The sequence below is a fragment of the Apodemus sylvaticus genome, chromosome 4 (genome assembly GCF_947179515.1).
Source record: "Apodemus sylvaticus chromosome 4, mApoSyl1.1, whole genome shotgun sequence".
Taxonomy (NCBI): Eukaryota; Metazoa; Chordata; class Mammalia; order Rodentia; family Muridae; genus Apodemus; species Apodemus sylvaticus.
Window position 1 is genome coordinate 92,631,334 of NC_067475.1, and position 20,588 is coordinate 92,651,921.

The following is a 20,588-nucleotide window of genomic DNA, read 5'->3' on the forward strand; positions in this document are numbered from 1 at the left end:
GGTAGAAATAATCCCAGAGGGAGTCCTGACATGTATGTAGCTGGAAAGGGAGAACTCAAGAGAACAAAAGAGAAAAGGAGAGCTCACAGTCAATTCAGTCTCCTCTCTATCTGTAATTAGTTACATGACCTAGAGCAAATTGAGTTTTAGAATGTCTATTTCCTCATTAGCAAACTCAAATAACTTGCACGATGAAGATTATGATAGGCCAAGAACTCCAAACATGCTGCCTGGTACATGAGAAAGAGCTAGCAAATTATCTATATCATTATAAAAAAACAGCTAACAGGGCAAGGGCAATTAACAATGGAGAATGAGCTAGAAACAGACTGGAAACACGGACCATTTTGTTCAGTAACATCACTTCTGTTTCATGACTCTTCATAGTGAGTTAGTCTGTGTACCAGAGGGGTTTCTTTTTCTGTGATTCTCTTTTTTCATCTTGGCTTTCCTTTTGTCATGAAGAAATTGTGTTCAACATCTGTTCAGAAGAGATTCAGCTCAACATCTGGTTAAAGTTATTTGCATTAAAGAAGCAAAAACTAAAAAAGCAGAATCTATTCTGTACTTTGATTAATATAAATAATTAGTAAAAGAAAATTTGAATTTCCCAAGGATTCCAGGCACAGTGGTATATACTTAGAATCCCAGCTCTTGGGAGGCTCAGGTGCAAGCGTGGTGAGCCTGAGACCAGACTGGCTCATATAAGGAACTCCAGGAAAATCTGGGGATATATCCAAACCTTTTTCCCAGAAAACAGTATGAAGAAAACAAGTGGAAAGCTCTTTTCTAATCCTAGATTACCTTGCATTCCGAGGTTCAATTCCTGACTTCCTCAGCTCTATTATGTATGAATTGTGGTATGGAGGTTCTTAAAATCCTGATATATAAGAATATGTTTCTGTGCACACTTTTCTGTTGGAGTCCATGGTTTTCATCAAATTCTAAATAAATATTTGGTCTCTGAAATTTAAGAAATGTTGATTAGTTCTTTACAATGTATAATGATGTCTATACTCTACAGAATTCTTTCCAGAATTCTTTGCTACTTTAAGTGTGATCCTTAAGGAGTATAAACAACACCATGAGGGACCATGTGGGTGATTCCCAATCAGGCTGGCATGGCGAGAATCTACATTTTCACTCTGATCTTTCAGTGATTCCTCTGAGTGTTACAACATGAGCAGACATAGTTGTCAAGGAGTCTGGTTCTGCAGTCAGAATTTATATTCTGACTCTGTTAGCATCTAGCATTTAGTTTCCATCTGTAATATTCATGTTTTGCACCATTATTCTAATCGTAAGGTTAGTATCAGAACTCCAGGCCCAAGTTTGAAATAATCACCTTTTGTCTTTAGCTTCATTATTAAACTTGTGGTGGTGAGTTTTGTTTTTCCATCTGTAAAGTAAAATGTAGGTTGAATTTCTGTGGGCTCAAAATTCTTTCATTCTCCCATCTTAGAGACAGCACAAGTATGTGCTGTCACCCTCTTTCCTTTGGGGGATTCTGAAATTTTAGACTAAAAAAAAAATTACATGTAAGCATGTGTGTCTCAGGGTAAGATATGTGTATGTAGGTGGAGTTGCCCAGTAGGTGAGGAGAAATTGCTAGACCCCATGAATAATGGGAACCAAATTCAAATTCTCTGCAAGAACAGAAGGCACCATTACCTGAAAGCCCTAACCTGGGGAGATATTTTTTTTTCCCTAATAACACATGCCTGTCAACACACATAAGAAGTTCTTCATTTTTATTTTCTGCTTCTGTAATACAAATCATGTGTTTTGTCATATCCCTGTCATCAATAGAGTGACTGTGAAATGTCTTCAAAACACTGAGTCCTATATGGTTGCCTTTCTTTTAATGCATCCCTGTATAACTGTGTAGCAATACCATGGGCTAAGATATTGTCTGATTATCTGGTTTACATTCTTCTAAGCTCAGAGCCATATGTCTAAGGCACAGAGTGAATCTAGTTCTTCAGTATCTTCATTGCACCACAGGTTTAACAAATACCCAGTAATGCTGAAGCTTGGAAGACATCCTTTGATAATCAATGTCTGTGGTACCAATGAGAACTAATGTGGGTGGTACTCTAAATCTCAATGAGTCTCAATCTAATTTAATATAAATTAAGAATGTGCTATATTTAATTGCTAGGGTGATAGATATGAAATATATCAAATTAAGCCATTCTTGTGACAAAATAATCTGTTTAGTGAATAAATTCCAGCTGCTTTTAGAAATAATTAAAACAATAGAATAGGAAAGATAGAAAACACTGTATCTTGCTATTTTTCAGCTTACTTGCCTGTAGCAATTATTTGGAAATTTGTTTATGCAAATTTATATAATCACATGTTCTGAATAACTTATAAATAACAGGCATTTATTTTTATAGTTCCGAAGGACATAAAGTTCAGAGATTACACTGTCAGTAGACATGGTGTCTGGAGAAGGACACTTCTTGAATTATAGATACTATTTTCCAGCTGTGTCATCTTATAATAAAAGGAACAAAGTACTTCCCTCAATTATCTCATATGAGGCCACCAACCCAAATTCTGAGGTCATAATTCCCTAATCACTGCCTAAGGGGAGCCCTTCCTATTGTCATTACCTTGAAGAGTAGGTTTCAATGCATCAATTTAAGAAACTATTAATATGTAACCATAGTAATACTTACTACGAATTATAAAGACTGAATATTCTTATTTTTGAAAACATTTATTTTTAATTTTATTTCTTTGTGTGAGACTGTGTGAGTGAGTGTGTATAGTGTCTGAGGGCACTGTGGCACGAGCACAGAGGGTGTGCACAACACATGATATAGTCTGTTCTCTCTTCCATCATGTGGGTTCGGGGTATTGGAGTCAGGTCATCAGTGGAGGCAAGTACTTTGACCTGAATTTAGCCATCTTGTCAGTCCTCATGCTCTTTCCAACTTAGCTATATAGTAAATATAGTGTGTCAAGGATAATCAGTAGGACAGTATTATAAGCTCACTTGAAGTGAGCAATAGATCACTCTCTCTCTCTCTCTCTCTCTCTCTCTCTCTCTCTCTCTCTCTTACACACACACACACACACACTTGCAATTGATGCATTTGCTACATTTGCTACAAGTCCACATTTGTGCCTGCACATGGATATTGTATAGAAGAAGAGACCCTTATCAATCCTACATCAGATAGAGGGCTAATATCCAATATATATAAAGAACTCAAGAAGTTAGACTCCAGAAAATCGAACAACCCTATTAAAAAATGGGGTACAGAGTTAAACAAAGAATTCTCTCCTGAAGAACTTTGGACGGCGGAGAAGCATCTTAAAAAATGCTCAACTTCATTAGTCATTAGGGAAATGCAAATCAAAACAACCCTAAGATTTCATCTTACACCAGTCAGAATGGCTAAGATTAAAAATTCAGGAGACAGCAGGTGTTGGAGAGGGTGTGGAGAAAGAGGAACACTCCTCCACTGCTGGTGGGGTTGGAAATTGGTACAACCACTCTGGAAATCAGTCTGGCGGTTCCTCTGAAAACTGGGCACCTCACTTCCAGAAGATCCTGCTATACCACCCCTGGGCATATACCCAGAGGATTCCCCACCATGTAATAAGGATACATGCTCTACTATGTTCATAGCAGCCCTATTTATAATTGCCAGATGCTGGAAAGAACCCAGGTATCCCTCAACAGAAGAGTGGATGCAAAAAATGTGGTATACCTACACAATGGAGTACTATTCAGCCATTAGAAACAATGAATTCATGAAATTCTTAGGCAAATGGATGGAGCTAGAGAACATCATACTAAGTGAGGTAACCCAGACTCAAAAGGTGAATCATGGTATGCACTTACTAATAAGTGGTTACTAACCTAGAAAACTGGAATACCCAAAACATAATCCACACATCAAATGAGGTACAAGAAGAAAGGAGGAGTGGCCTCTGGTTCTGGAAAGACTCAGTGAAACAGTATTCGGCAAAACCAGAACGGGGAAGTGGGAAGGGGTGGGTGTGAGGACAGGGGAAGAGAAGGGGGCTTATGGGACTTCCGGGGAGTGGGGGGCTAGAAAAGGGGAAATCATTTGAAATGTAAATAAATTATATCGAATAAAAAAAATTAAAAAAAAAAAGAAATCTGAGCTTTTTAGAGAAGCACAGGACATGCAATTCCGTTTGCTCCAGAGAAAGCTACTTTTGTCCTTCATGCCTGCCATTTCCTTCAAAGGGAGACACTATCTGTGCATTCCAAGGCTGTTTGTTATACACAAGTCTTTGAAAAGATAATCTTCACTAAATGGCAGCCAGTGCTCAGCTTCGTTAGATGTATACAGATGCTCCTGATACACTGAGAATTGTCTTCCAGGTCTATGTCTACCTCATTTGATTCTACCTAAGAAGCATCAGGCAGAAAAATTTTAAAGTGCTTATGCTTAAGCAACTCTCCATATGCTATACCAGTGACAGAATGCTTTGGTGATGCAAGAATTTAATCTTGGCATGAAGTCAGAAATCTTTCAGTTCTGGGTACAAGTAAATTATTTTTTCTGGGCAAGAAAACAAGAGAGGGATTCTATGTGAGTATAGGGTATCATGTTCCATGCTGGTCTAGAAGCAGTTACTTGTGTTAGGGAGCTTGTGATTATGACAAGAATGAAAGCCCATATATACAAAGAACTAAAGAAGTTAGACTCCAGAGAGTCAAATAACCCTATCAAAAAATGGGATACAGAGCTAAACAGAATTCTCAGCTGAGGAAACCTGAATGGCTCTGAAGCACCTAAAGAAATGTTCACCATCCTTAGTTATCAGTGAAATGCAAATCAAAACCACCCTGAGATTCTACCTCACACTGGTCAGAATGGCTAAGATGAAAAACTCAGGTAAAAGCAGATGCTGGTGAGGATGTGGAGAAAGAGGAACATTCCTCCATTGCTTGTGGGATTGCAAGCTAATAAAACCACTCTGGAAATCAATTCGGTGGTTTCTCAGAAAATTAAACAAAGTAATACCCGAGGATCCAGCTATATCACTCCTGGGCATATACCCAGAAGATGCTCCAACATGTAATAAGAACACATGCTCCACTATGTTCATAGCAGCCTTATTTATAATAGCTATAAGCTGGAAAAAAATCCAGATGTCCTTCAATAGAGGAATGGATACAGAAATGTGGTATATCTACACCACAAAGTATTATTCAGCTATTAAAAACAATGAATTCATTAAATTTTTAGGCAAAGGATGGAACTAGAAAGTGTCATCCTGAGTGAGGTAACCCAATCACAAAAGAAGACACATGGTATACACTGACTGGTAAGTGGATATTAGCCCAAAAGCTCAAAATAAACAAGTTACAATTCACAGAACCTAGGAAGCTCAAGAAGACCAAAATGGGGGTGCTTTGGTTTTTCTGAGAAAGGGAACAAAATACTCACAGGAGCAGTTGTGGAGACAAAGTGTGGAGCAGAAACTGAAGGAAAGGCCTATCATAGACTGTCCTACCTGGGAATTTATTCTATAAACAGTCACCAAACCCCGACACTATTATGGATGACAAGAAGTACATACCAAAAGGAGCCTGTCATGGTTGCCTCTGAAGGGTCCCTGCCAGAGCCATACAGTTACAGAGGCAGATGCTAGTAGCCAACCATTGGTCTGAGCGTGGGGTCCCCACTGGAGGAGTTGGAGGGAGGGCTGGAGGAGCTGAAGGGTTTTTCAGCCCCATGGGAAGAATAATGATGTTGGACAACCAGACATCCTAGGGCTCTCAGGGACTAAGCCATCAACCAAGGGGTACACATGGTTCTAGCCAAAAATGTGGCAGAGGAATACCTTGTCTGGCATCAGTGGGAGGAGAGGTCCTTGGTCCTATGAAGGCTTGATAGATGCCCCAGTGTGGAGAATTCGGGGTGGGGGAGAGGTGGGAGTGGGTTGGGTAGAGGGGCATATTCTTGGAGGCAGGGGGTGGGAGAATGGGTTGGGGGTTTTCTGGAGGGGGGAAATGAGGAAAGGATATAACATTTGAAATGTAAATGAAGAATATATTCAATAAAAAATGTGAAAAAAAAGAATGAAAGTCATTATGATACAAGGTGGCCACCCATTCTTTGCACTAGAAGTAGGTTTTTATCCACAACATCTGACAGAGGGCCCACCATATTGACCTGAATCTTAGCTACATTTGGGACTTATACTAATTCTGAGTTTTGACCAATCTACTCTTAAACATTCCAGATTGTTCAAATTTTAAACAAATTATTATTTGACAATGAGCTAGAGCAAGCAGAAACTTGCTAGTTCTTGTTTGCCTAACTCAGGTCAGTGCAGTAAACTTCAAAATTCTGACTACTGTCTGTCTACACAATGCTCCATGATTTTTGTCATGAGTGTTGTTTACTGATCTATGCCCTCGACAAATAAACAAGCAAACAAAACCCTTAAGGTATTTCTAAAGTGGAAGGAAAATCAGAATGGGGATGCTATTTTTTTTCCTATAAATTCTTTGGAGATGGGATGCACGAATGAGCTCTTCTGAGTGCTAGGGCATGTGAGCACACCCTGAGAGTAAATTTTACTATTATTGTATTTAAATATTTCTATTGCTAGTATCTGATGAATAAACAATTGAAGATTATATCCTTATTTTTTTTTTCAGTTACTTACAATGCTTCTTTAGATGCTTTTATTTCCAGTACAATGAGCAGTACAAATACTGTAGTGCTGGCATGGAGAGAGAAGTCAAAAAAACTTCTTAAAATGACATCTTTTGACGTTGCTCAAGGCATTCACGCTTTTGATTACCACTCTCGGCTCAATTTAATTGGTATGTAAAATAAATCATGATAACTATGAGGGCCTCATAAATTGTCTAGAATGCATATTTGTATGCAGAGAAGTACTGCACCTTGTTGCTTTATTGCCAGGGAGACCAACTTGAGCAGCCCACATTTTATTGCCTGGGAATGTTTGATAATGATGCATATGATGTACAGTGCATTTGAATTACACTGGGGTGAAATTTGAGAAAGCACCCCAATGCTTTAATGAGTCTTTTTATTAGAATTGGTAGGGGTTGAAGATGCTATAGGGAAAAAGACAGTTTGTACAGCATCTGCTATTCTGCTATCTTTGTATCACCATGAAACGCTGAACCCAAACAAATCAATCACTTTCATCACCAATACATACAAACACACACACATACAAACACATAGACACACACAAAAGCATGACACATGTACATATATACATATGTGTCACATGTACATAAATGTATACATGCAAATGCATACATGCACACACACTTGCTCACTTCAGCATAACTGTGAATCTTATATACTCTTCAGACTATATTTTCAAACTTTTTTGTTTTGCAAATTTACAGGCTATCTTGGTTTTAATTTATTGTGGCAATATTTTTGATATAAAGTTATAGGAAGCATGTTTTCCAGGTATTAGTCTTTTAAATGAGATACCTACATATTCTGAAATTTGATGACTTGATATGTCAATATGTATGTTAAATCACTATAAAACTGACATGTAGATCTGTTATTGAAAAATTAATAGAGGAGTTATAAAGAACACATATGGCCTATGGTATGGGTCACACAAACCCACATTTAGTAGCTACCATTTATGGGTATAATACTGGTGTTAGTTAAGAGAACAGATACTTGAATTTGCAATGATAACAGCACTTACAAAATACCTTAACATAGGCTTTGTAAGATGCAACGACTTCCAAGAATACTTCACCTATAGCAGAGAAGGCTAGAAGTGTTTAGTAAGGACTCACATCAGCCATTTAACTCACTGGCTGGCTATTATTCAGTTCTCCTATACTTGCCTATTTGGCACTTTTCGCAGTGCCTGAAAGGATGATAATCACAGCTGCATAGCCAGTTCAAGACGAAGAAACAACCAGAGAGTTATAGTGTGTATTACACAGCTTGGTCTTGAAATGGTCTCGGAATATAAAGAAGCCACGATCAGAAATACCTGATCCTGAAAAATACAGCAGAACCATTCCCACCCATTATAGCTCTTTGGCGTTTTGCACTGAAACAGTCACTGTCAGGGTCTCTTCTTCATGGGTCCATGGTCTCTGGCACTAAGAGGAAAGAGTAAACTGGTTGAGAACTTAGCAAATAGAGAGGGACTTGTTTACTGGAAACGTGTCAGGTTTTCTTTGAAAAAGAAAATGTAAAATCTGTTAGGAATATGGTATTTACATCTCAGAGAAATACAACACAGAAGTGCAGGCTTATTTTTGAGAATTGATGTTAACCCTTTGTGTTTAGTTTGAAGTGTCTGGTATTTGTCTAAAACTACAAGCCAGAATTTTGTATCTCCTTTGATAAAAAGTGTGTATACTTCCCACTGCCATCTTCACTCTCAGACAGACAGGACAGGCAGCTCCAGGTACACAGAGATACCTGGAGTTAAACATCACTTGGGACACAGACTGCCAGGCTTCTGCCTATGCCAAAGATGTGGGCAACTCTGCAGTTTGTCTGTGTGCCAGCCCTGATATGGGTCAATTGCCCTGCTGAGTAATCGGCACTTGGAGGGGCTCCCAGCCACCCACCATCTTTGCTCCCAGTCAGATAGGTTAGGCATCTCCAGGTACACAGAGACAACCCCTAGTATAACATTGCTTGGGGCAAGGCACACCAGAGCTCCATCAACACCCAAGAGTGGGGCAGCCCATCCGAAATGAAATGGTGCCAGAGGAAACCCAGTCATCCAGAGGAGCAGAAATAGCCTTACAGGCTTAGAGGAGGTTCAAGCACCAGCCAGTGGCAACAGGACCAACTAACACCAGAGATAACCAGATGGCAAAATGCAGGAACGCTATGAATAGAAATCAAGGCAATATGGCAGCATCCAAACCCAATTCTCTGACAACAGCAAGTCCTGGATACCCCAACACACCAGAAAAACAAGATTTGGATTTAAAATCACTGGTCATGATGCTGTTAGAGGAACACAAGAAGGACATAAATAATTGTCCTAAAGAAATACAGGAGAAAATGGACAAAAAAGGTAGAAGCTCTTACAAGGGAAACACAAAAATCATTTAAAGAAATTCAGGAGAATATGGGTCAACAGATAGAAGTCAATAAAGAGGAAATGCAAAAAACACTTAAAGAAATACAGGAGAACTTGGGTCAACAGGCAGAAGTCATGAGAGATGAAACACAAAAATCTCTTAAACAACTACAGGAAAACACAAACATACAAGTGAAGGAACTGAGCAAAAACATCCAGGATCTAAAAACAGAAGTAGAAACAACTAAGAAATCACAAAGGGAGACAACTTTGGAGATAGAAAAACCTTGGGAAGAAATCAGGGACCATAGATGCAAATATCAACAACAGAATACAAGAGATGGAAGAAAGAATCTCAGATGCTGAAGATACCATAGAAACCATTGACTCAACAGTTAAAGAAAATGCAAAATGCAAAAAGCTTGTAAACCAAAACATCCAGGAAACCCAGGACACAATGAGAAGGCCAAACCTAAGGATTATAGGTATAGATGAGAGTGAAGATTTACAACTTAAAGGGCCAGCAAATATCTTCGACAAAATTATGGAAGAAAACTTCCCTAACCTAAAAAGAGAGATGCCCATGAATATACAAGAAGCCTACAGAACTCCAAATGGGATAGACCAGAACAGAAATACCTCCTGTCACATAATAACTAAAACCCCAAATGTACTAAACAAAGAAAGAATATTAAAGGCAGTAAGAGAAAAAGGTCAAGTAACATATAAAGGAAGACCTATCAGAATTACATCAGACTTCTCACCAGAGACCGTGAAAGCTAGAAGATCCTGGGCAGATCTCATGCAGACTCTAAGAGAACACAAATGCCAACCAAGACTACTATACCCAGCAAAACTCTCAATCACTATAGATGGAGAAACGAAGATATTCCATGACAAAACCAAATTTACACAATATCTTTCCACAAACCCAGCCCTACAAAAGATAATAGGTGGAAAACACCAATACAAGGAGGGAAACTACACCCTGGAAAAAGCAGGATAGTAACCTTTTTTCATCAAATCCAAAAGGATATAACTACTCAAGCATAAAAATAACATAAAAAATAGCAGTAAGTAATAATCACTATTTCTTAATATCTCTTAAGATCAATGGACTCAATTCTATAGAATAACAGACTGGCTATATAAACAGGACCCTACATTTTGCTGCATACAGGAAACACACCTCAGTGTCAAAGACAAACACTACCACAGAGTAAAGGGCTGGAAAATTATTTTACAAGCAAATGGTCTCAGGAAACAAGCCTTAGTAGCTATTTTAATATCAGATAAAATTGACTTTCAACCTAAAGTCATCAAAATGGACACAGAAGGATACTTCTTATTGGTCAAAGGAAAAATCCACCAAGAAGAACTCTCAAGTCTGAACATCTATGCTCCAAATGCAAGGGCACCCTCATTCATAAAAGAAACTTCGCTAAAGCTCAAGCACACATTCCACCTAACACAATAATTTTGGGTGACTTCAACACTCTACTCTCCTCAATACACCAATCAGGAAAACACAAACTAAACAAGGACAGGGACACAGTGAAACTAATTGAAGCTTTGGACCAATTGGATTGAATAAAACATTTCATCCTAAAGCAAAAGAATATACCTTTTTCGTAGCACCTCATGGTACCTTCTCCAAAATCAACCATATAATTGGTCACAAGATAGACCTCAACAGATATAAGAAGGTTGAACTAATCCCATGCCTCCTATTAGACCACTATGGAGTAAGAGTGGTCTTCAATAGCAACAAAAACGGACTTCGGCGGCGGCGGCAGTGGCAGTGCAGCAGTGGCTGGTCCAGCTGAAGGGCCATCAGCAGTGGAACCAAGGCGACACAGGGTCCAGTTAGGCCCTGCGCCCACAACCACTGACCTTCGCTCACCAGCAGGGCAGCAAGCAGCTGCAGTTGTGCGGCGCCTTTCCTGCACGGAAGCCACTTCAGAACTCGGCCTCCCACCAGTTAGGAGAGGTGCATCCATCTTGGTTTCGGACTCCAGGGATCGGACAGACTGAGATCAGCCTGGGCGGCAGCACCACATCTCCAAGTCCTGCAAGAGGCTAGCTGGGCTTCCGGGTGGCCAGCTGGGAGAAGTCAGTGTGCTCCAGTGAATCCAGCGGGCCCCAGCGGGAGCCTTCGGGTGCCTGCTTTGGGATCTGAACAGCCTGGGCATCAGCACCCTGTCTACAAGCAGTACAGGAGGTAAGCTGTGCACCAGAGGCCAACTGGGAAGGGGCAGCTTGCACTGGTGAGTCCAGCACTGACAAGAAAAACTAACACCAGTGAGAACTAGATGGCAAAAGGCAAACGCAGGAACGTCACTAACAGAAATCAAGGCAATATGGCAACATCTGAACCCAATTCTCCTCTACCAACATGTCCTGGATACCCCATCACACCAGTAAAACAAGATTTGGATTTAAAATCACTGGTCATGATGCTGGTACAGGAACACATGAAGGACATACTAAAAGAAATTCAGGAGAAAATGGATCAAAAGTTAGAAGCCCTTGCAAGGGAAACACAAAAATCATTGAAAGAAATCCAGGAGAATACAAAAGCCAACAATGAGGAAATGCAAAAAACACTTAAAGAAATACAGGAGAACTTTGGTCAACAGGCTGAGGTCATGAAAGACGAAACACAAAAATCTCTTAAAGAAATACAGGAGAACTTTGGTCAACAGGCTGAGGTCATGAAAGAGGAAACACAAAAATCTCTTAAAGAATTACAGGAAAGCACAAACAAGCAAGTGAAGGAGCTAAGCAAAACCATCCAGGATCTAAAATCAGAAGTAGAAACAACTAAGAAAACTCAAAGGGAGACAACTTTGGAGATAGAAAGCCTTGGGAAGAACTCAGGGGACAGAGATGCAAATATCAACAACAGAATACAAGAGATAGAAGAAAGAATCTCAGATGCTGAAGATTCCATAGAAACCATGGACTCAACAGTTAAAGAAAATGCAAAATGCAAAAAGCTTGTAACCCAAAATATCCAGGAAATCCAGGACACAATGAGAAGACCAAACCTAAGGATTATAGGCATAGATGAGAGTGAAGATTCACAACTTAAAGGGCCAGCAAACATCTTCAATAAAATTATGGAAGAAAACTTCCCTAACCTAAAGAGAGAGATGCCCATGAATATACAAGAAGCCTACAGAACTCCAAACAGACTGGACCAGAACAGAAATACTTCCTGTCACATAATAATCAAAACACCAAATGTTCTAAACAAAGAAAGAATACTAAAGGCAGTAAGAGAAAAAGGCCAAGTAACATATAAAGGAAGACCTATCAGAATCACAGCAGACTTTTCACCTGAGACTATGAAGGCTAGAAGGTCATGGGCAGATCTCATGCAGACTCTAAGAGAACACAAATGCCAACCAAAACTACTATATCCAGCAAAACTCTCAATCACCATAGATGGAGAAACTAAGATATTTCATGACAAAACCAAGTTTACCCAATATCTATCCACAAACCCAGCCCTAAAAAGGATAATAGGAGGACAACACCAATACAAGGAGGGAAACTTCATCCTGGAAAAAGCAAGATAGTAACTTTTCATCAAACCCAAAAGAAGTTAAGCATTCAAATTTAAAAAATAACGTCAAAAAATGATAGGAAGTAACAATCACTATTCCTTAATATCTCTTAACACCAATGGACTTAATGCCCCAATAAAAAGACACAGACTAACTGAATGGATACGTAAACAGGACCCTACATTTTGCTGCTTACAGGAAACACACCTCAGGGTCAAAGACAAACACTACCTTAGAGTAAAAGGCTGGAAGACAATTTTACAAGCAAATGGTCTCAGGAAACAAGCTGGACTAGCCATTTTAATATCAGATAAAATTGACTTTCAACCCAAAGTCATCAAAAGAGACCCTGAGGGACACTTCTTGCTGGTCAAAGGAAAAATACAAAAAGAAGAACTGTCAATCCTGAACATCTATGCCCCAAATGCAAGGGCACCCTCTTTCGTAAAAGAAACTTTATTAAAACTAAAAGCACACATTGCACCTAACACAATAATTGTGGGTGACTTCAACACTGCACTTTCCTCAATGGACCGATCAGGAAAACAGAAACTAAACAGGGACACAATGAAACTAATTGAAGCTTTGGACCAATTAGATTTAACAGATATATATATAGAACATTCTATCCTAAAACAAAAGAATATACCTTTTTCTCAGCACCTCATGGTACCTTCTCCAAAATCGACCATATAATTGGTCACAAGACAGACCTCAACAAATATAAGAAGATAGAACTAATCCCATGCCTCCTATCTGATCACTATGGAGTAAAAGTGGTCTTCAATAGCAACAGAAACAACAGAAAACCCACATACACGTGGAAACTGAACAATACTCTACTCAATGATACCTTGGTCAAGGAAGAAATAAAGAAAGAAATTAAAGACTTTTTAGAACACAATGAAAATGAAAACACAACATACCCAAATCTATGGGACACAATGAAAGCAGTGCTAAGAGGAAAACTCATAGCCCTGAGTGCCTCCAAAAAGAAAATGGAGAGAGCATACATTACCAGCTTAATGACACACCTGAAAGCCCTAGAACAAAAAGAAGCTATTTCGCCCAGGAGGAGTAGAAGGCAGGAAATCATCAAACTCAGGGCCGAAATTAATCAAATAGAAACAAAGAGAACCATACAAAAAATCAACAAAACCAGGAGCTGGTTCTTTGAGAAAATCAACAAGATAGATAAACCCTTAGCCAGACTGACCAAAGGGCACAGAGAAAGTATCCAAATTAACAAACTTAGAAATGAAAAGGGAGATATAACAACGGAAACTGAGGAAATCCAAAAAATCATCAGATCCTACTACAAGAGCCTGTACTCAACACAACTGGAGAATCTGGAGGAAATGGACAATTTCCTTGACAGATACCAAATACCAAAATTAAATCAGGACCAACTAGACCATCTAAACAGTCCCATAATGCCTAAAGAAATAGAAGGAGTCATAGAAAGTCTTCCAACCAAAAAAAGCACAGGACCAGATGGCTTCAGTGCAGAATTCTACCAGACCTTCAAAGAAGAGTTAACACCAATACTCTTCAAATTATTCCACAAAATAGAAACAGAAGGAACACTACCCAATTCCTTCTACGAAGCCACAATTACACTGATACCAAATCCACAAAAAGATCCAGCAAAGAAAGAGAACTTCAGACCAATTTCCCTTATGAACATCGATGCAAAAATACTCAATAAAATTCTTGCCAACCGAATCCAAGAACACATCAAAACGATCATCCACCATGATCAAGTAGGCTTTATCCCGGGAATGCAGGGTTGGTTCAATATACGGAAATCCATCAATACAATCCACTACATAAAGAAACTCAAAGAACAAAACCACATGGTCATTTCATTGGATGCTGAAAAAGCATTTGACAAAATTCAGCATCCTTTCATGCTTAAAGTCTTGGAGAGAACAGGAATTCAAGGCCCATACCTCAATGTAGTAAAAGCAATATACAGCAAACCGGTAGCCAGCATCAAACTAAATGGAGAGAAACTTGAAGCAATCCCACTGAAATCAGGGACCAGACAAGGCTGCCCCCTTTCTCCTTATCTTTTCAATATTGTACTTGAGGTACTAGCTCAGGCAATTCGACAACATAAGGAGGTCAAAGGGATACAAATTGGAAAGGAAGAAGTCAAACTATCATTATTTGCAGACGACATGATCGTCTACCTAAGTGACCCAAAGAACTCCACTAGAGAGCTCCTACAGCTGATAAACAACTTCAGCAAAGTGGCAGGTTATAAAATCAACTCAAGCAAATCAGTGGCCTTCCTATACTCAAAGGATAAGCAGGCTGAGAAAGAAATTAGGGAAATGACCCTTTCACAATAGCCACAAACAGTATAAAGTATCTTGGGGTGACTCTTACCAAACATGTGAAAGATCTGTATGACAAGAACTTCAAGACTCTGAAGAAGGAAATGGAAGAAGACCTCAAAAAATGGGAAAACCTCCCATGCTCATGGATCGGTAGAATCAATATAGTTAAAATGGCCATTTTGCCTAAAGCACTATACAGATTCAAAGCAATACCCATCAAAATCCCAACTCAATTCTTCACAGAGTTAGAAAGAGCAATTATCAAATTCATCTGGAACAACAAAAAACCCAGGATAGCTAAAACTATTCTCAGCAACAAAAGAAAATCTGGGGGAATCAGTATCCCTGACCTCAAGCAATACTACAGAGCAATAGTGTTAAAAACTGCATGGTATTGGTACAGTGACAGGCAGGAGGATCAATGGAACAGGATTGAAGATCCAGAAATGAACCCACATACCTATGGCCACTTGATCCTCGACAAAGAGGCTGAAAACATCCAATGGAAAAAAGATAGCCTTTTCAACAAATGGTGCTGGGTCAACTGGAGGTCAGTATGCAGAAGAATGTGAATTGATCCATCCTTGTCTCCTTGTACTAAGCTCAAATCCAAATGGATCAAGGACCTCCACATAAAGCCAGACACTCTGAAGCTAATAGAAAAGAAACTGGGGAAGACCCTTGAGGACATCGGTACAGGGAGAAAGTTTCTGAACAGAACACCAATAGCGTATGCTCTAAGAGCAAGAATTGACAAATGGGACCTCATAAAATTACAAAGTTTATGTAAGGCAAAGGACACCATCAAGAGGACAAATCGGCAACCAACAAATTGCGAAAAGATCTTCACCAATCCTACATCAGATAGAGGGCTAATATCCAATAAATATAAAGAACTCAAGAAGTTAGACTCCAGAAAACCAAACAGCCCTATTAAAAAATGGGGGTACAGAGTTACACAAAGAATTCTCACCTGAAGAACTTCGGATGGCGGAGAAGCATCTTAAAAAATGCTCAACTTCATTAGTCATTAGGGAAATGCAAATCAAAACAACCCTAAGATTTCATCTTGTACCAGTCAGAATGGCTAAGATTAAAAATTCAGGAGACAGCAGGTGTTGGAGAGGGTGTGGAGAAAGAGGAACACTCCTCCACTGCTGGTGGGGTTGCAAATTGGTACAACCACTCTGGAAATCAGTCTGGCAGTTCCTCTGAAAACTGGGCACCTCACTTCCAGAAGATCCTGCTATACCACTCCTGGGCATATACCCAGAAGACTCCCCACCATGTAATAAGGATACATGTTCTACTATGTTCATAGCAGCCCTATTTATAATTGCCAGATGCTGGAAAGAACCCAGGTATCCCTCAACAGAAGAGTGGATGCAAAAAATGTGGTATATCTACACAATGGAGTACTATTCAGCCATTAGAAACAATGAATTCATGAAATTCTTAGGCAAATGGATGGAGCTAGAGAACATCATACTAAGTGAGGTAACCCAGACTCAAAAGGTGAATCATGGTATGCACTCACTAATAAGTGGATATTAACCTAGAAAACTGGAATACCCAAAACATAATCCACACATCAAATGAGGTACAAGAAGAAAGGAGGAGTGGCCCCTGGTTCTGGAAAGACTCAGTGAAACAGTATTCGGCAAAACCAGAACGGGGAAGTGGGAAGGGGTGGGTGGGAGGACAGGGGAAGAGAAGGGGGCTTATGGGACTTTCGGGGAGTGGGGGGGCTAAAAAAGGGAAATCATTTGAAATGTAAATAAATTATATCGAACTAAAAAAAAAATTCAGGAGACAGCAGGTGTTGGAGAGGGTGTGGAGAAGGAGGAACACTCCTCCACTGCTGGTGGGGTTGCAAATTGGTACAACCACTCTGGAAATCAGTCTGGCGGTTCCTCTGAAAACTGGGCACCTCACTTCCAGAAGATCCTGCTATACCACTCCTGGGCATATACCCAGAGGATTCCTCACCATGTAATAAGGATACATTCTCTACTATGTTCATAGCAGCCCTATTTATAATTGCAAGATGCTGGAAAGAACCCAGGTATCCCTCAACAGAAGAGTGGATGCAAAATTGTGGCATATCTACACAATGGAGTACTATTCAGCCATTAGAAACAATTTATTCATGAAATTCTTAGGCAAATGGATGGAGCTAGAGAACATCATACTAAGTGCGGTAAACCAGACTCAAAAGGTGAATCCTGGTATGCACTCACTGATAAGTGGTTATTAACCTAGAAAACTGGAATACCCAAAACATAATCCACACATCAAATGAGGTACATGAAGAAAGGAGGAGTGGCCCCTTGTTCTGGAAAGACTCAGTGAAGCAGTATTCGGCAAAATCAGAATGGGGAAGTGGGAAGGGGTGCGTGGGAAGACACGGGGAGAGAAGGGGGCTTATAGGATTTTCGGGGAGTGTGGGGCTAGAAAAGGGGGAATCATTTGATATGTAAATAGAAAATATATCGAATAAATAATAGAATAAAAAAATAGCAACAAAAACAACAGAAAGCTCACATACACATGGAAGCTGAACAATACTCAATGATACCTTGGTCAGGGAAGAAATAAAGAAAGAAATACTTTTTAGTATTTAATGAAAATGAAGGCACAACTTACCCAAATTCATGGGGCACAATGAAAGCAAGGCTAAGAGGAAAACTCATAGCCCTGAGTGCCTCCAAAAAGAAAATGGACAGAGCATATACTAGCTGATTAATCCCACACCTGAAAGCCCTGGAACAAAAAGAAGATAATTCACCCAGGAGGATTAGAAGGCAGGAAATCATCAAACTCAAGGCTGAAATCAATCAAGTAGAAACAAAGAGAACCATACAAAGAATCAACAAAACCAGGAGCTGGCTCTTTGAGAAAATCAACAAGATATATAAACCCTTAGCCAGAGTAACCAAAGGGCACAGAGACAGCATCCAGATGAACAAAATTAGAAATGAAAAGGGAGACTAAACAACAGAAACTGAGGTAATTCAAAAAATCATCATATCTTACTACAAAAGCCTGTACCCAACACAACTGGAGAATCTGGAGGAAATGGACAGTTTCTTAGACAGATATCAAACACCAAAATTAAATCAGGATCAAATAGATCATCTAAACAGTCCCATAACCCCTAAAGAAATAAAAGGGGGGGGGTCATAGAAAGTTTCCCAACCAAAAAAAAAAGCTCGGGACCAGATGGCTTCAATGCAGAATTCTATCAGATATTCAAAGAAGACCCAACACCAATATTCTTCAAACTATTCCACAGAATAGAAACAGAAGGAACACTACCTTGTTCTATGAAGCCACAAATACACTGATACCAAAACCACACAAAGATCCAACAAAGAAAGAGAACTTCAGACCAATTTTCCTAACACCAGAAGGAATAAAAATGGTCATAGAAAGTCTCCCAACCAAAAAAAGCATGGGACCAGATGGCTTCAGTGCAGAATTCTATCAGACCTTCATAGAGGACCTAACACCAATACTTTTCAAACTATTCCACAAAATAGAAGCAGAAGGAACTCTACCCAACTCGTTCTATGAAGCCACAATTAGGCTGATACCAAAACCACACAAAGATCCAACAAAGAAAGGGAACTTCAGGCCAATTTCCCCTATGAATATTGATGCAAAAATAGTTAATAAAATTCTTACCAACCAAATCCAAGAACACATCAAAATGATCATCCACCATGATCAAGTAGGCTTTCATTCCAGGGATGCAGGGATGGTTCAATATAAGGAAATCCACCAATACAATCCACTACATAAAACAAACTCAAAGAAAAAAACCACATGGTCATTTCATTAGATGCTGAAAAAGCTTTTGACAAAATTCAACATCCTTTCATGCTAAATGTCTTGGAAAAAACAGGAATTCAAGACCGGTACCTAAACATAATAAAAGCAATATACAGCAAACCGGTAGCCAACATCAAACTAAATGGAGAGAAACTTAAGCAATCCCACTAAAATCAGGGACTAGACAAGGCTGCCCCCTTTCTTCATATCTTTTCAATATAGAACTTGAAGTTCTAGCTAGAGCAATTAGACAACATGAGGAGGTCAAATGAATACAAATTGGAAAGGAAGAAGTCAAACTATCACTATTTGCAGATGATATGACAGTATACTTAAGTGACCCAGAAAACTCCACCAGAGAAATCCTACAGCTGATAAACAACTTCAGCAAAGTGGTTGGTTATAAAATCAACTCAAACAAATCAGTTGCCTTCTTATACTCAAGAATAAGCAGGCTGAGGAAGAAATTAGAGAAATGACACCTTTCACAATAACCACAAACAATATAGAGTATATTGTTGTGACTCTAACCCAACAAGTGAAAGATCTGTATGACAAGAACTTCAGGTTTCTGAAGAAGGAAATTGAAGAAGACCTCTGAAAATGGAAAAATCTTCCATGCTCCTGGTTTGGCAGGATTAATATAGTTAAAATGGCCATTGTGCCAAAAGCAATATACAGATTCTATGCAATCCCCATCAAAATCCCAATTCAGTTCTTTATAGAGTTAGAAAGAGCAATTCTCAAATTCATCTGGAATAACAAAAAAATCCAGGATTGCTAAAACTATTCTCAACAGTAAAAGAACTTCTGGGGGAATCAGTATCCCAGACTTTAAGCAGTACTACAGAGCAATAGTCTTTAAAAAACTGCATGGTATTGGTACAGTGACAAGCAGGTAGTTCAACGTAATTGAATTGAATACCCAGAAATGAACCAACACAACTATGATTACTTCGCCAAAGAGCTAAAACCATCCAGAGAAATAAAGATAGCCTTTTCAACAAATGGTGATGGATCAACTGGAGGTTAGCATGCAGAAGAATGCAAATCAATTCATTATTATCTCCTGGTACTAAGCTCAACTCCAAGTGGATCAAGGATCTCCACATAAAACCGTACACACTGAAACTAATAGAAAAGAAACTGGGGAAGACCCTTGAGGACATGGGCACAGGGGAAAAGTTCCTGAACAGAACTTATGCTCTAAGATCAAGAATTGACAAATGGGACTTCATAAAATTACAAAATTTTTGTAAGGCAAAGGACACTGTCAAAAGGACAAAATGGCAACCAATAAATTGGGAAAAGATCTTTATCAACCCTACATCCATTAGACAGAGTGCTAATATCCAGTATATACAAAGAACTCAAGAAGTTAGACTCCAGAGAGCTAAATATCCCTATTAAAAATGGGTTACATTGCTAAATAAAAAATTTTTACCTGAAGAATTTCGAATGGCTGAGAAGCACCTTAAGAAATGTTCAACATCATTAATCATCAGGGAAATGCAAGTGAAAACAACCCTGAGATTTCACCTCACACCAGTCAGAGAGGCTAAGGTTAAAAACTCAAGAGACAGCAGCTGTTGGCGAGGATGTGGAAAAAGAGAAACATTCCTCCACTGCTGGTGGGATTGCAAGCTGCTACAACCACTCTGCAAATCAGTCTGGCGGTTCCTCAGAATACTGGGCATGACCCTTCCGGAGGACCCTGTTATACCACATCTGGCTATATGTCCAGAAGATTCCCTGGCATGCAATATGGACACAT

General features: G+C 39.3%; 1 protein-coding gene across 1 annotated transcript in view; it reads left to right on the plus strand.

Moving 5' to 3' along the window:
- Positions 1-6,705: 6,705 nt before the first annotated feature.
- Positions 6,706-20,588, plus strand: part of Wdr49 (WD repeat domain 49) — a 162,167-nt gene continuing 148,284 nt past the window's right edge. Inside the window, exon 1 of the mRNA XM_052180351.1 lies at positions 6,706-6,832. Within this exon, the coding sequence (XP_052036311.1) occupies positions 6,706-6,832 (127 nt within the window). The remainder of the gene's footprint in view (positions 6,833-20,588) is intronic.